Source organism: Diabrotica undecimpunctata, chromosome 2, assembly GCF_040954645.1.
Source record: "Diabrotica undecimpunctata isolate CICGRU chromosome 2, icDiaUnde3, whole genome shotgun sequence".
Lineage (NCBI taxonomy): Eukaryota > Metazoa > Arthropoda > Insecta > Coleoptera > Chrysomelidae > Diabrotica > Diabrotica undecimpunctata.
Window position 1 is genome coordinate 51,040,993 of NC_092804.1, and position 15,609 is coordinate 51,056,601.

General features: G+C 32.8%; 1 protein-coding gene across 1 annotated transcript in view; it reads left to right on the forward strand.

Moving 5' to 3' along the window:
- Positions 1 to 10,720, forward strand: part of Rsod (superoxide dismutase family protein Rsod) — a 72,507-nt gene extending 61,787 nt beyond the window's left edge. The window contains exon 16 of the mRNA XM_072522864.1: positions 10,530 to 10,720. Coding sequence (XP_072378965.1) covers positions 10,530 to 10,633 — 104 coding nt within the window. The 3' untranslated portion in view covers positions 10,634 to 10,720. The remainder of the gene's footprint in view (positions 1 to 10,529) is intronic.
- The last annotated feature ends 4,889 nt before the right edge of the window (positions 10,721 to 15,609 follow it).

The window sequence follows — 15,609 nt, forward strand, 5'->3', positions numbered from 1 at the left end:
CGCGTTCTGATTACCAGCATTTGGACAGTTAGAAGGAGACAAAAAGCAGTCAACCTGACACCAAAAGGGCAGCTACGGTCCCAAGCTAACTGCAGCCCAGAAGCAAAGGCGATGGATTGGGACGACTATCAATGGAGTCAGGTATTATTCTTCGACAAAAGTAAGATCTGCCAGCATGGCAACGACAAGAGACGTCAAGTCTATAGAAGGCCGGGAGAGTGATTTGCTTAATGTTGTATACGAGAAATTGTGTATTATGGAGGCGGTTCTTGTATGTTTTGGGCAGGCAGTTCCATGGATGGGAAAACGGAGTTAGTTTTCGTGCCTGGTGGAGGATGTTTAACGGCGGATCGTTACACCAGAGACATTTTGGAGGAACATTTGGTTCCATACGCGGGATTTATAGGTGATGCCTTTATTTTAATGTACGATAATGCACGGTGCCATACCGCACGCGTCACCACCACATATCTGACTAAGATCACTATACCCACAATAAATTGGCCTGCGTTGAGCCCAGACATAAATCCAATAGAGCATGTTTGGGATGAGCCTACACAAAGGGTCCGGGACAGAAATCATGCACCAAGGAGCATAATGAAATTGAGAGTTGAGCTTAATTATGAATTGGAAGCAACGCCTCAAGAATTTATTAGAAGAGTCATCCGATCCATGCGAAATCGATTGGAAAGTGTAATTAAGAGTAAGGGTGATAATATCAAATACTGAAAAATAAAGAAATTCATTTTATAATCGATGATTTCTCTGTTCATAACGTCTTTCTTCCTTGGTTCCAATGATGAATATTTAAGGAACTCTGTTTGTATTGCATATTGTTTTTATAATGCATTTTCCAAATAAATCAATAGCAGTTTTTGTAAGTTCAATAATAAAGTTATTGTTTGCACATAATATCTTTTTATTTTCATACTTCTTACATTGAAACAGAAGGTGTCATCTCAAATATCGCTTTTGAGTCGATTGTTTTGCACTCAAGTGTATATTGGAGGAGTACATCTTGAACAATTTTTGGGACAGAACGCTTTAGAAATTTGCACATTCGCGGAGAACCGATTTTTTTAATCTGAACTACTGCAAATCAGTGCTGGCACAAAAATCCAGCTCACATACATGCTATATTATTTTTAACGAGGAAAATTTCGATTTTCATGAGGACTTTTTATTCGCGGAATCGTAACAAGATATTTGGAAGGTGTTCAGTTCTCAACGCAAAGTTTACAAACGAGAATGATGACTGACGATTGGTAGAGTTAAATTGGATGTCGTTACATAGTTTTTAGGTATGCTACTGCGCATTATACTCCTCTAAGTATGATATTTCTATTGTCAGTTCTCCTTTGATTTCGGTATTGTTTTGATGATGTGATATAATTTAGAGATGTCTACTGCTATTTATGCTATTTAAGAATACTTATGAATTTTATAAGAATAAGTTTTTCATGCTGAACTCGATTAAAAGATCCATATAGTGCTTCACCTGATCCCAGACCTCTTTTTCAAAATCCACTTTTGAATAATTTTATTTTTCTTCATATTTTGTATCTCTTCTACTATGTATAACTTTCAGGAAGATTTTCAACGTACAGATCCATGAGTGCAATAGTTTAGGATTCGTTTACATTTGTCGTTTTGAAAATCGTTACAAAAATTGAGAGAAGAGAATCTTTGGGTAGCTACGTAACCTGTTGCATACGTGCTCTAACAACTATACGTTGGAACAATCAGTTATTTTGCGAATAAAATGCAAATTTACCGAAATTCTTTTACTTAATTATTTTTTTAATTGTAAATATAAAATTAACAGTTTTTATGATGTATTGAATCATTTTTAGGGCTTAATTATATATTTTATATTGTTTACTATTTAATTAATTGTTTGATAATCGAAAACTGCTGACAAGTAAATACTGGAACATTTTCTGCTTTTCCCCACGTTTCTTAAGTTTTATCAGGTTGACGTACAGAAGGCTTTGAAATCAAACATACGAGTAGGTAGTGCGTTGTCAACAATAATTGTCATGCGTCATTTGAGTATGAATTATTAACGACCGTTAGATTTATTACGTATGTAAAATACAAAAATGGCACATGGAAAGCCTACTGATATAAAAAAGAAATAAAGTATTATTCATCAGTACCGTAAAGGAAAAACAATGCGTGAAAATTCCAGCCAAGTAACTGTAGCAACAACTACTGTGTTTAATATAATTAAGAAATATGGTGAAATTTCCAGTATTGATGTTCCCGGCAAGAGGGCATGCCGTCCAAATGCTATTTCTCAGAGGAGTGTAAGGCATTTAATTACAGTATGCAAGTTGGGAAATTAATTAGAGTTAGAAATAAGGAGGTCCTTAAACGCCTGAACCAAACAACACAACTGGTCAATATAATAAAGAAACGCAAGATGCAATACTTCGGTCACATTGTGGGACACCCTGAAAAATATGAACTTTTACATTTGGTCATTCAGGGAAAGATCCAAGCTAAACGTGGTCCTGGTAGAAGAATAACCTCTTGGCTGAAAAATCTAAGACAATGGAACGGAAAATCGACTACATCATTATTTAGAGCTGCTGTCAATAAAGTCACGATAGCGAATATGGTAGCCAACATGATATCCAACGATCAATAACGGTCATGGAACTAGAAGCAGAAGAAGTTGGGAAGAAAAAATACACTATAAGAAATAACTGCTACCTGGAACAGATAAACTGGGATCAATGTTTCCAGAGAATGTTGTCGCAAATAAATCCACAAAAGCGGTCTTAGTTTTTGTAAGGTGTGTTTAATCGTTTCTTCTTTGCGATATAAATTTTTTGATTTATTCGAGTAGGCCTAAGAAAAACTATTGTTGACGGAAACTCAAAAAGGGAATCGTTACATTTGGGCAAAATCAAAACTTTTGTGGACCAAACATAACTAGGACAAAGTTATCCCTAGCGACCAAAGCAAATTTGAATGTGTGAGAGATTACCGAAAGCGTGTGATTCGGGAAAAAACAGAAGCATTCCGTAAGGATTGTCTCAAAAGGACTGTAAAGTTTCCATGGGGCATCATGGTGTAATGTTGTATGTCGACCAAAAGGTTTAAAACTTTACATTTTATTGAAGGCACAGTACGCGCAGCCAAATATCAAGATATCCTTTAACATTCTTTGTTACTTACGTGCGGCAAAGTTATATCCATTCAAAAGATTTCATCTTCCAACAGGACAGAGTCTTTTGCCATATGGCGAAATCTAACAAAAAATTGATGGGAGAACAAGACATTAAAGTTTTGTCACATCCTTCTAGCAGCCTGGATCTTAATCCAATAGAGACACTTTGGCACAAAATGAAACATCGCCTAAGAAATAGCCTCAGCGTACTTTTCCACAGCTACATCCTAAATTGCAAGAAATATGGGATAGTCTCACCCCTGAATTCTGTGACGGCCTAGTTGGTACAATGCTTAATAGAGTCGACTGTTATTCAAGCTAAGGGCGACGTTATGCCTTAATAATTTTAATTTGTTGAAAATCTATTGTTCCAATATTAGTAGCATTTTTCGGATATCAAACAATTAATTACATAGTAATCGACATCAAATATACAATTAAAATGTAAAAATAATTCCATACATCATAAAAATGTTAAAAATTAAATAAAAGAATTTCGGTAAATTGTACCCTCTTGATGATCGATTGGAGGTTACACAAAGAACGGTACTAGGCTCGGGCTTCAGTCTGGTAGAGGTATCTTGGTCGGGGTTCTTGTTACAGCTCAAATATCACGGATCAATTAAAGAAGTACTTACGACACAAAGACAAGAAGTTAGAAGAGAAGATAAGAGATAAGAGAAGAAAAGTTATTTGGGCACCACCCTATTTTTAGAGGAACAGGGAAACCTTAAGGCACATAAAAAAGGACGACGAGAAAGGTAAGGTACAGCTAGAGAACTCAGGCGAGGATAAAGTAAACCGTGAAAGAGAAAAGTATCGGAATTATGCGGTACACTCCTAATATTTCGACACATATACTTAAAATATACGATCAAACAAATAAATATAATAATATAATTCAATAAAAAATGCCTGGAAGAGAAACACAAAAATATAAATCCAAATTGTATAAAAAAAATATAAAAGAAATAAAAAGCAAAAAGTTCTTTAACAAAACTATATTTAGGTATATTTGTTAAAGTAAATGTACCATATTAAATTTTATTAAACAGTTGATTAAATAGCATGATTATTGCGTAACTGATTATTAATTACAAACAAAAAAATATCTCAAAAAAATAGTTATAAATAATTTAGTATCCTCAAGAATTAGAAAAAAAAGGCAAGGAACATTATAATTATACCTACATATATAAAGTAAATGGTCCGTTAATTATACGTATATATTATCCTGTATTTTTACTATATTACTCAGTCAAACCAAACCTACATAAACAAGAAGGTACACTGAACTGGAGTCATAAATCAACTGTTAAAGATTTCGTTACCACAGTTTAGTCAATAAAACTTATACTCACAGGTGTATTCAAATAATGGTATGACGCCCTCAATAAGGCACTTGACTTCGGTCCACCACAACAGGTAGTTGGGACGACACGACCACAATAAATTGCAGTCTTCCTAACGTAATCCCTTAGATTGTCTGTTAGGCCGACGAAAAGAGGCAGCTACCGGTACCGGGGTACTACAGGTGGTTGAGGTAACATAAAGATGACTGATGTTCAGGTGAACTAACTTTGCGGTGAATGCTTGAAAATTGTACACGGATGGACGGTGTATAATAGGAATCGGTATACAATCTGAATTGGTGTACAATCTGAATTGGTGTAAAATAGGAACGGCAAACAGAAGTGACTTCAGTTGTAAGACGTCGCCGATTGTCGAAGATAAGACCGCTTGCCACAGGAACCAACTTGGAAATGAATATCGGATTGTGAATTTAGAAGGGCTTAGACAAGCGAAGGTTGAAAATAGGGAGGGGATATTGGCTGAAGGATGCCACGCGAAATTGACATTAAATATCCGGGCTACTGGGGTTCATTTTCGTAGCGTTTACCAATAGAAAGTAAAGTTTCTACGAAAAACAACTCTTCTGATTTTCTGAGAAGGTAGCTCGGAGATTTCACAATAGGTCCTTTTTCCTTTGTTATTAGGAAAGATTTTTATGTACCAAAACAAGATAAAAAGAAGAAGAAACATTTGGCGAAGTTATTTCTTTGTTAAAAAAAGGCGTAACAAAACGAAGGTATGCAGGCATGGGCGGCGTGAAAATAGTTTATTAAAGGGAATAATTTAAAGAAATTATGAACATGCTTCAAAATTGGCATTTTATTCGCAAAATAACTGCATGTTCCAACATATAGTTGTTAGGGGTCGTATATGGTGATAAAGAGATCTACTAAAAAAGAGCTACAGTCCTATTTATCTAGTCCAAAGCTAAACAATGTAGTTTCATGATAGAATACAGCACTTTTAATGCATCTCTCTCTGAGGGGGTCAGAATAAAATACCAATTTACCGAAATTCTTTTATTTAATTTTTTTTAATTGTAAATATGAAATTAACAATAGTTTTTATGATGTATTGAATCATTTTTAGGGCTTAATTATATATTTTATATTGTGTACTATTTAATTAATTGTTTGATAATCGAAAACTGCTGGCAAGTAAATACTGGAACATTTTCTGCTTTTCCCCACGTTTCTTAAGTTTTATCAGGTTGACGTAAAGAAGGCTTTGAAATCAAACATACGAGTAGGTAGTGAGTTGTCAACAATAATTGTCATGCGTCATTTGAGTATGAATTATTAACGACCGTTAGTTTTATTACGTATGTAAAATACAAAAATGGCACATGGAAAGCCTACTGATATAAAAAAGAAATAAAGTATTATTCATCAGTACCATAAAGGAAAAACATTGCCTGAAAATTCCAGCCAAGTAACTGTAGCAACAACTACTGTGTTTAATATAATTAAGAAATATGGTGAAATTTACAGTATTGATGTTCCCGGCAAAAGGGCAGGCCGTCCAAATGCTGTTTCTCAAAGGAGTGTAAGGCATTTAATTACAGTATGCACGTTGGGAAATTAATTAGAGTTAGAAATAAGGAGGTCCTTAAATGCCTGAACCAAACAACACAACTGGTCAATATAATAAAGAAACGCAAGATGCAATACTTCGGTCACATTGTGGGACACCCTGAAAAATATGAACTTTTACATCTGGTCATTCAGGGAAAGATCCAAGCTAAACGTGGTCCTGGTAGAAGAATAACCTCTTGGCTGAAAAATCTAAGACAATGGAACGGAAAATCGACTACATCATTATTTAGAGCTGCTGTCAATAAAGTCACGATAGCGAATATGGTAGCCAACATGATATCCAACGATCGATAACGGTCATGGAACTAGAAGCAGAAGAAGTTGGGAAGAAAAAATACACTATGAGAAATAACTGCGGAACAGATAAACTGGGATCAATGTTTCCAGAGAATGTTGTCGCAAATAAATCCACAAAAACGGTCTTAGTTTTTGTAAGGTGTGTTTAATCGTTTCTTCTTTGCGATATAAATTTTTTGATTTATTCGAGTAGGCCTAAGAAAAACTATTGTTGACGGAAACTCAAAAAGGGAATCGTTACATTTGGGCTAAATGAAAACCAAACATAACTAGGACAAAGTTATCCCTAGCGACCAAAGCAAATTTGAATTTGTGAGAGATTACCGAAAGCGTGTGATTCGGGAAAAAAACAGAAGCATTCCGTAAGGATTGTCTCAAAAGGACTGTAAAGTTTTTATGGGGCATCATGGTGTAAGGTTGTATGTCGACCAAATGGTTTAAAACTTTACATTTTATTGAAGGCACAGTACGCGCAGCCAAATATCAAGATATCCTTTAACATTCTTTGTTACTTACGTGCGGCAAAGTTATATCCATTCAAAAGATTTCATCTTCCAACAGGACAGAGTCTTTTGCCATATGGCGAAATCTAACAAAAAATTGATGGGAGAACAAGACATTAAAGTTTTGTCACATCCTTCTAGCAGCCTGGATCTTAATCCAATAGAGACACTTTGGCACAAAATGAAACATCGCCTAAGAAATAGCCTCAGCGTACTTTTCCACAGCTACATCCTAACTTGCAAGAAATATGGGATAGTGTCACCCCTGAATTCTGTGACGGCCTAGTTGGTACAATGCTTAATAGAGTCGACTGTTATTCAAGCTAAGGGCGACGTTATGCCTTAATAATTTTAATTTGTTGAAAATCTATTGTTCCAATATTAGTAGCATTTTTCGGTTATCAAACAATTAATTACATAGTAATCAACATCAAATATACAATTAAAATGTAAAAATAATTCCATACATCATAAAAATGTTGGTAATTTCATATTTTTACAATTAAAAAAAAAATTAATAAAAGAATTTCGGTAAATTGGCATTTTATTCGCAAAATAACTGCATGTTCCAACATATAGTTGTTAGGGCTCGTATATGGTGATAAAGAGATCTACTAAAAAAGAGCTACAGTCCTATTTATCTAGTCCAAAGCTAAACAATGTAGTTTAATGATAAAATACAGCACTTTTAATGCATCTCTCTCTAGTTCCATCCCGCCTTGTGGAGTATTGGCGTTTATGCGTTTTTTGACCAAAAGTGTAAGATTATTGACTTGCCGGGCCGTTTATGCGTCCAATAAATAATAATAAAAAGTGAAAAACATTAATTAATTCAAAATCAGCAAATTGTTTACCGAATTATAAACATTTTAGTTTTTTCTCCCCTTTAATTATTTGATAAAATGATCGGAACCATTTTATCTTTGTTTTATTTACCTGGCTTTTATTTTTATTAATTTTTCATATAAATAATATAAAAAATCTCTACAAATTTTTTAATGCATTGATTTAACAAATAGTTGGAACCGTCTCATCCTAGTTACATCTTATATACCCTATTTACATTGCAAATTCCCAACATAAGCAGCCGGACACGCACGTGTTCTGACGGTATTCGCCTTCCCATTCGTCAAGAGGCTATTGAATATGATTTATCGCTTTGAGCAAGCATGATTGTCATTTTACAGGTCCAAATTGCTCAGTCAGATTATATTCAAATTGTAGTGTGTTGGTTTATATATTTTGTTATATTATAAGTTAATCAATTTTGTGTTTTATAAAGTTATTTTGAGTTATTTACTGGCCGTGATATTTTTTATAAGTTTTATAGTGTGTAGTAAACTTTTAGTATCCGAAATCAAAGTTTGTATTCATCAAAATTAAAAATAGCTTGTGGTAATCACTTGGATAATCGTAAGAGAAACTAATATTTTAATTTATTGATGTTTTGAAAAGTTTTATTTCCTTTTCGCGTGGCCGAGATAAAAAATTTGCTGATGGCTGAGGGTTTTAAAGACTCAATGTTAAAAGTGCAACTGATGGCTATTGTTAAGCAAGATAAGGGACAATATAACAAATACATTATTGATAAGATGACAAAAAACCAAAAGAAAATAGTTTTAAGGCAGCCTCCATACCATTGTGAGCTCAATCCGATTGAACTCATCTGGGCAGAAGTGAAAAATTATCTAGCAGCCAAAAATAATACATACAGTAAAACCTCCGTTAACCGAAATAATTGGGGGGGGGGAGGCCGTTTCGGATAACAAGAATGTCGGTTAAAAATATTATTGTTTTCATAGTATTCTTGGTCAAAGTATTGGTATTTAAAAATACTATGAGCGATTTTGTAATGTTTTCTAATAAGTAAATAGAGAATAAAGTAATAAAATTAAGGAAAATGAACAAGTTTAACAAGCTATTTTAAAGAAATCTTCTATTTTCTTTTGCGTTTTCATTTGACAACGATGTTTTGTAGCTATATCTCAATCGTTCATTTGCAGAACGTCATGGTTTGCCTCATTCGATTGTTCGACGAAACGTAAAGCAATATGAAAAGGACAAAACTTTATACAATGACAACAAAAATTAAGAACTTACTAGTGTCCCTAACTAATTAGGCCCACTGCATAAAATTCTTACCTCTAAGGCATTGAAAATATCGTCGGCGGTCTCGTGCTGCCTGTTGTCTGTTGGGTCATCATCTTCGTCGTCTGATACGCTCAGGTTGTCTGGATGAAGAACCGTATCAATGATGTCCTGGTCGGTGAATTCACTTTCTGAGTCATCGGCTGCTAACCACTCACGTATCTCTTCTTGGTTAATTTCGTCACATCCCGGCAAATTTTTTATTAAACATTTAATTTCTTCTGTCGTTTTTTTAGCATTTTTTTCTTCAGGATCGTCAATCATAATCCAATCAAAAAGTTTGTTCCAGCATTTTTTCAAAGTTGAAGTTTTGACCTTGGCCCACGACTCAGGACACCAATAAACAACATGTTTCATTATTAAAGATTTGAGAATTCCGGGAATACTTTTGCATTCATTCATCTCCTGTTATAACAGGTGTCTTAAAAATGCTCCTCTATAATATTTCTTGAATGTCTCTATTACTGGCTGAATTAAGCTCGTGACATTCGGTGGCAATAATCTGACAATTGTCACCATTTTGTAGATTTTAAGGGTGAGTTGTCACATTGTCAATAAGAAATAATGCTTTGATGGGAAGGTTTTTTTGATTTTAAAAAGGATTTTTCACTTGAGACGAATTTCTTTTCAAACCATTCTGAAAATAAAGGGGTCAAGATCCATGAGCTTTTTTGGCTTCTATAAAAAACTGGAAGTTCTTTTTCGGAAATATCTTTTAGAACTCTTAGTTTTTTTTTATTTCTCAACACACATAGGCATCATCAGTGAGTGAAATTAATTTAGTTGTTTACGTTTTGCGATAAAAATTTAATTGGCGAAATTATTCAAACTATCAGCCGTTTCGGTTAAACGATGTTTCGGTTAAAAAGGTTTCGGTTAAGGGAGGTTTTACTGTACTTTTAAATTTGCAGACATCAAAAATATTTTTTATGATGCAATAAATAAGATTACTTTAACTACATGGCATAAATGTGTGCAACACGTTAAACAAAAAGTCGAGTCCTAAATGTGGAAGTTGGAAAACATAATAGAGACCAATATTGTACCATTAATAATAAATTCAGACGAAGAAAGCAGCACATGTAGCTCCTCAGACTCTGAATAATTTAAATGGTATGTTTTTATGTTTTGAAAAACTTATGATGATGCTACTTTATTCAAAATACTTTGTTATGAATATTTTATTATAGCACATTTTTCTTCAATGGAACATTAATTTTTAATCACAATTAAACTTCAAGAAATTCTTACATTCTTAGTTTCAAAAAGTACATATTTTTAAAAATCATATATGATACACCTCAGTACGATCCTGTTTGTCTTTGGTTGGGAATATGTAATTCGAATGAACTGTAATTACTTAATATTTTAAAAACATTGGAAGAAGTAACATTTTAAAAATTGTATTAATATTTGTTTGCAAATACGATATTTATTAATAAAATGATATTTTAGGTAAAAGAAGGAATAGCCTTTTCTTCAGATCCAAAGCCAGCGCCGCAACTTTGACTGAATTAACCATTTCCATCTGTTTAATATTAACGTACATACTATTTTAATACGTTAAATGTATATATTGTAATTATAGCTTTATTTATTTTAACATTGCTGTAAAGAAAATTGTAAGAAATAAAGGTTTTTCTAAAAATATAAAGATTTTTAACGGAATACATATAGGAATTTGTAACAATAGGTTTTAACAGGGGAAGGGTGTTATCTCTACGTCTAATCTCCAATCTAGGGGAACAAAATGATAAAGTTCTTAGGTGGTAAAATAAATACTTGCAAAAGAAGGAAACAAACAAACTTAAAAAACGTTATACTGGAAACTGAAGTCATTAAAAAACCTGAATAATAAAGAAAATAACTGGATAAATTCTAACATAACTGGTGACAAGATGTCTCTCAGACTCCTGATCTATATTAGGGTAAATTTTATATACGAAATCCAAATTATTTTTTTTTCTATTAAATATTAAGACAAAATCCTTTCTTTTATACATTTGTTATATATTAAAAAACAACTTAATTAAAATGTAGATCTTTTACATACAAACATGCCATATTTATAATGTGTGGAAGCTGGGTATCCGCTATGTTCGCTCCCGGAGCGTGCAACGGTGCGCGCTCAGCGCTCCAATAGGTGGCGGTAAATTGGGCGAACACAAAGCACAAAGGCATGATACTATAACCAGACAAAATAAGTCAACGCGCATGTTCTTGTATCTCTCTCGCACACCTGTGACGTAAACCCGAGACAACTTTAATGATGCCAAGTTAAATGCTCTATCTGTTGCTTTCCTGTGTGCTTCAAAACGTAATGAATGAGATTTTTATTTATTCATTGATGTAGTAAAGACTTTGTATATTATATTGTTATATAAATTTTGTGGTGACACAGTAAACATTCAGTTTACTGTGTTAATATCACCTAATTTATTTATCGTACGCAACTTCCTCTCGACTACCTGTAGCTACTTTATAAAGAAGACTAATTATTGGGTTGCCATAATGTATTGTGCAGTGGTGGGTTATTTAAACAATTATAATAAAAAAAGGAAATCTTTTTCGAATCGTCGTTTTTGTGTGTTTCCTAGAGACAAACAAATGCGTAAAGTATGGGTCTTCAAGTGTTTTCGGCAAGACAAGTTTAATGTAGAAACCGCGAGAATATGATCAAAACATTTTACAGAAGCTGACTATTGTTTAAAAAAAACTATAGTGGAATATTACTACTAATAGTATAATTAATTATGAAATTGTCACTGAAGAGATCTTTTCCTCGCTAAACCTTCCTAGTGGTGAGACAGAAATTAACCCTGAAGATTTAATTGGCAGTCATCAAGATTTTATTAATGCAAATATAAAAGAGCTGGAATGGGATGAATTGGAAAATTAGCCGGTTTCATTGCATTTAAGTTACAAAAAAAAAAGAAATACCTACTTGGATATATTCCGGACGCTAACGATAAATCGTTTACTTGGGTAAACCACGTTTCTGAGGGTAGTTTACTCAAACCAACACTGGAATTTGTAACTAAATGTAGTGAACTGGAACATATTTTTCGTAGTTATAATGGCAAGAAATTGACAATAACTAAAAATTATTTAAAAAACCTAATAGAAGCTGCAAAATATGTAAATGTTAGCGAAGATGTAAAATTACTTTTTTTATATGTCAAATATATTTTAAAATACTAATTCTAAATAAAAATATTAAAGATAATTACAATATCCGCAAGAGAAAAATCACGAAGATTGTAAAATAAATGTCTAAATGATATTCATAAAGTCTGAAGTATGACTTGCTTTTCCTTATGTTTCAAATTCTTTACATTTTACCGGCCTTTTATATTTAATTCATGTTTTGTAGCAATATCTATTGTGTTTGTAATACACAAACCGGTGGTATACTTACCGTTAACAGTTTAAGTTTCGAAGTTGTCCCTTACAGTAATGGAGCAACGTTGCCATATGATGCATCGTTAAAATAAGATCCACACAAGTCCGCTGGCTTTGTCTCGCTGTGACGTCATGCGTAAAGTCGATTAAAATTAGAACGGCAAGTAAGCATACCTTGTTTGTTATAGTATCATGCCACTAATAACTAGACGTTTCACGTAGGTAGCTCAAGATCAAACTAAACTAAATGTCACTTGAAGTACCGATACAAATCTTTTAATGTCGATATTCGCTCCGTGCGTGACTGACGCGACACCTACCGCCTTCATCTGACAGTTTTGGACCTACCAATTTTCAGGTTAAACATATGACATTAATGACAAATGTTTGACATTGTTAAATACAGGCGAAATTGACAATTATTAATAATTAACTTTTTAATTATATTTTTTCAGTTTATGTACAAAATAAATGTAGTATTAAAAATTGGGTTTCTCAAAATTCATCACAATATATCTTTTTAAGCCCAAACGGAAAAGAAAAGTTAAAAATCTAGTACTGGCAAATCAAGTTTTTCACGTGAAAGAGCATATAATTAAAAACAGTAATAGTAAAAGTTATTATAAAAGCTAAAGTCATCAGGCACTCTGCAGTTAGCTTGAAGCCTTATAAAATATCATTTAAGGTAAATTATTTAAATATTTCAATTGCATAAAAATGAGGTTACGTAATATTTCCTTTTTCATATTAATAGCACGGATCCATCCACTTACTATTTTTGCTATTATTAGCACAACTAAATACGCAACGTGTATTTGCACACATTTTTGATAAAATTTATGCGTAAAAAGATGTGTAAAAAGTGTCCAATTTTGTCATATTTCGCCGCTACGCACGCTGGCATCGTTTCAAGGTACCTCTACCAAGGTCACGCACGGAGCGAATACTCTACAGTTGTGCAGTTTAATTTTTGAAAAAAATTAAAAATTATAATTGTCAATGGCTAACTGTCAGTAATTGATTAGCATGGTCATTATGCGTCTATAATTATTGTTTGATTTGATGGTTATTATTGCAAATTGCAAAGAAATCAAAATAATCGTGGTTTAATATCACTAGGTTATTGTTAGCATTAACCTCAAATCAGTTTCTAAATTACAAATCACCTACCTCAGTAGTCTGTGTTTTAAATGTTCCTGGCGTTCAAATAGTGTTTTGCAGAATAATAATTAGTTAAGTATGGTTTTTTACAATAAATGGTGTATCGTACAATGTACCAATTCGTCAACAATGCCTTTCCAAATCCTGATAAATATATTATACGATTTAGGAAGTTATTTAGTGTTTTAAAAAATCCTAATTTAGATATGATGAATTCCACTAGAGTTTTTAAAACAAAACGAATATGCCACAGGTGCTTTGAAGATAAGTTTGCTTTTTATGGAATCATAGATTGTATCCAAATGAAATTCCCGAGAACCAACAACTGATTGATTTTAGATTCCTCTTCTAATGTACATGCCAGAAGTATTTCAATGTTGTGTACGGAAGCAAATGTAACAGAAAGTAAGTAACCCTGATATGTAATTAATAAAAATTATTTTGAAGTGAATCATGGTATAAATTATTTATATTAACTTTTTGTTTTAGTTGAAAGTCCTTCGACAAGTAGAGATGCACAATCTACACACATGTTTCAATCATTTGAGATACCACATTGTAGTAAGTATTGGGAAGATAACAATTAATAATTTTCCAATTGGTTACTATTTCATGAAACTTTTTAGTTGCAGAACACAAATAACAGTTTGCTTAACCTTCGATAGTGATACTAGAGTTTTTTATACGTTTAGTTGCCTCTGTGTGTCATAGACAAGCTGGGGCTAAAAACTAGAAATAGTGGCTTGCCTGTGTTCATAATCACCCATTGCTAAAATCTAATAAAGATATATGAAGGTGCTGAAACATTCTAGTACTTACAATAAATTGTTTAATACTCACATCAAAAAACAGTCTACTAAATCTCTCACGCAGTAATACCACTACACGAAGGTTAATATAATGAATATATTTTGCCTTGTAAGGATTGAATAAAGAAATTAACATCATATTTATTTTTAGGTGTTTCCCTTAAGAATATTCACACCGCTGAAAATTTGCAGCAGTGTTAGAAGTACAATTACCCCCCAAAAGAAAAAATTACATGGAGCATTAAAACAACTACACCATAAATATTCTTTGGAAAGAAATAGTAAAAAGTCTTTTAAACGCAGACTGTTTGAAGCTAAAGAGTTTTATAAAGAAAATAAATTGGTTTATCTTCAGAACATTAATAGAATGGCAGCTATGCTAATTCAAATTCAGTACAGAGAGAGATGTAAAGCAAAAAAGCTAAGACGATTTACTCTTAATAAGAAATGTCCAAGTCTTCATTACAATGAGCATAGTAGGTGTATAGAAGGCTTTGAAGACATGAAAGATGACAGATATTCATATATAGTAGATTCTGTTCTAGTAATTTCAAAAAAGAGCAATACAGTACAATCTACTTAAAAAATCACGGAATTTTAATTCTTCCCTCATTATATATTTTAGAAAGTGTTTGCTTAATTCATAAACACCTACATGTGTTTCCAGCAAGACCTAATCATGGCTACTCCACCAGAAATTCAACCTTTGATTTGTACTTACTGAACCCGTCCACTGAGTTGGAACCCGTAAAGAAATCTATATTATATTCAGCAAAAAAATTATACAACCATCTCCCTTTGCAACTTAAATCTGCAACTTCTTTCCTTAAGTTCCGTAAAAGGACAAAACCTATCTATCAGAAAGACCGTATTATTCAGTAGAAGAGTTTCTGAACGAATAGTTTTATGTACAAGTAACTAAAGTATTTGTATAAATATATACTTGAGTATCACATGCAGCAACTTAAACTATGCAATTTGCACTTTATTTAAATTTTGCAATATATTGTGTATTTTATTTCTTTTATATTGTGATATTGACGATTTTTGTAATTTCAGTAAATTTTAAATAGTTATTTTTCTGACTTTTTGTAAGCTTTGTCGTGCGTAATTGTCGTGAAGCATCTAGAGGTAGGTGATTTGTGGTCTCTTCGTAGACGTGA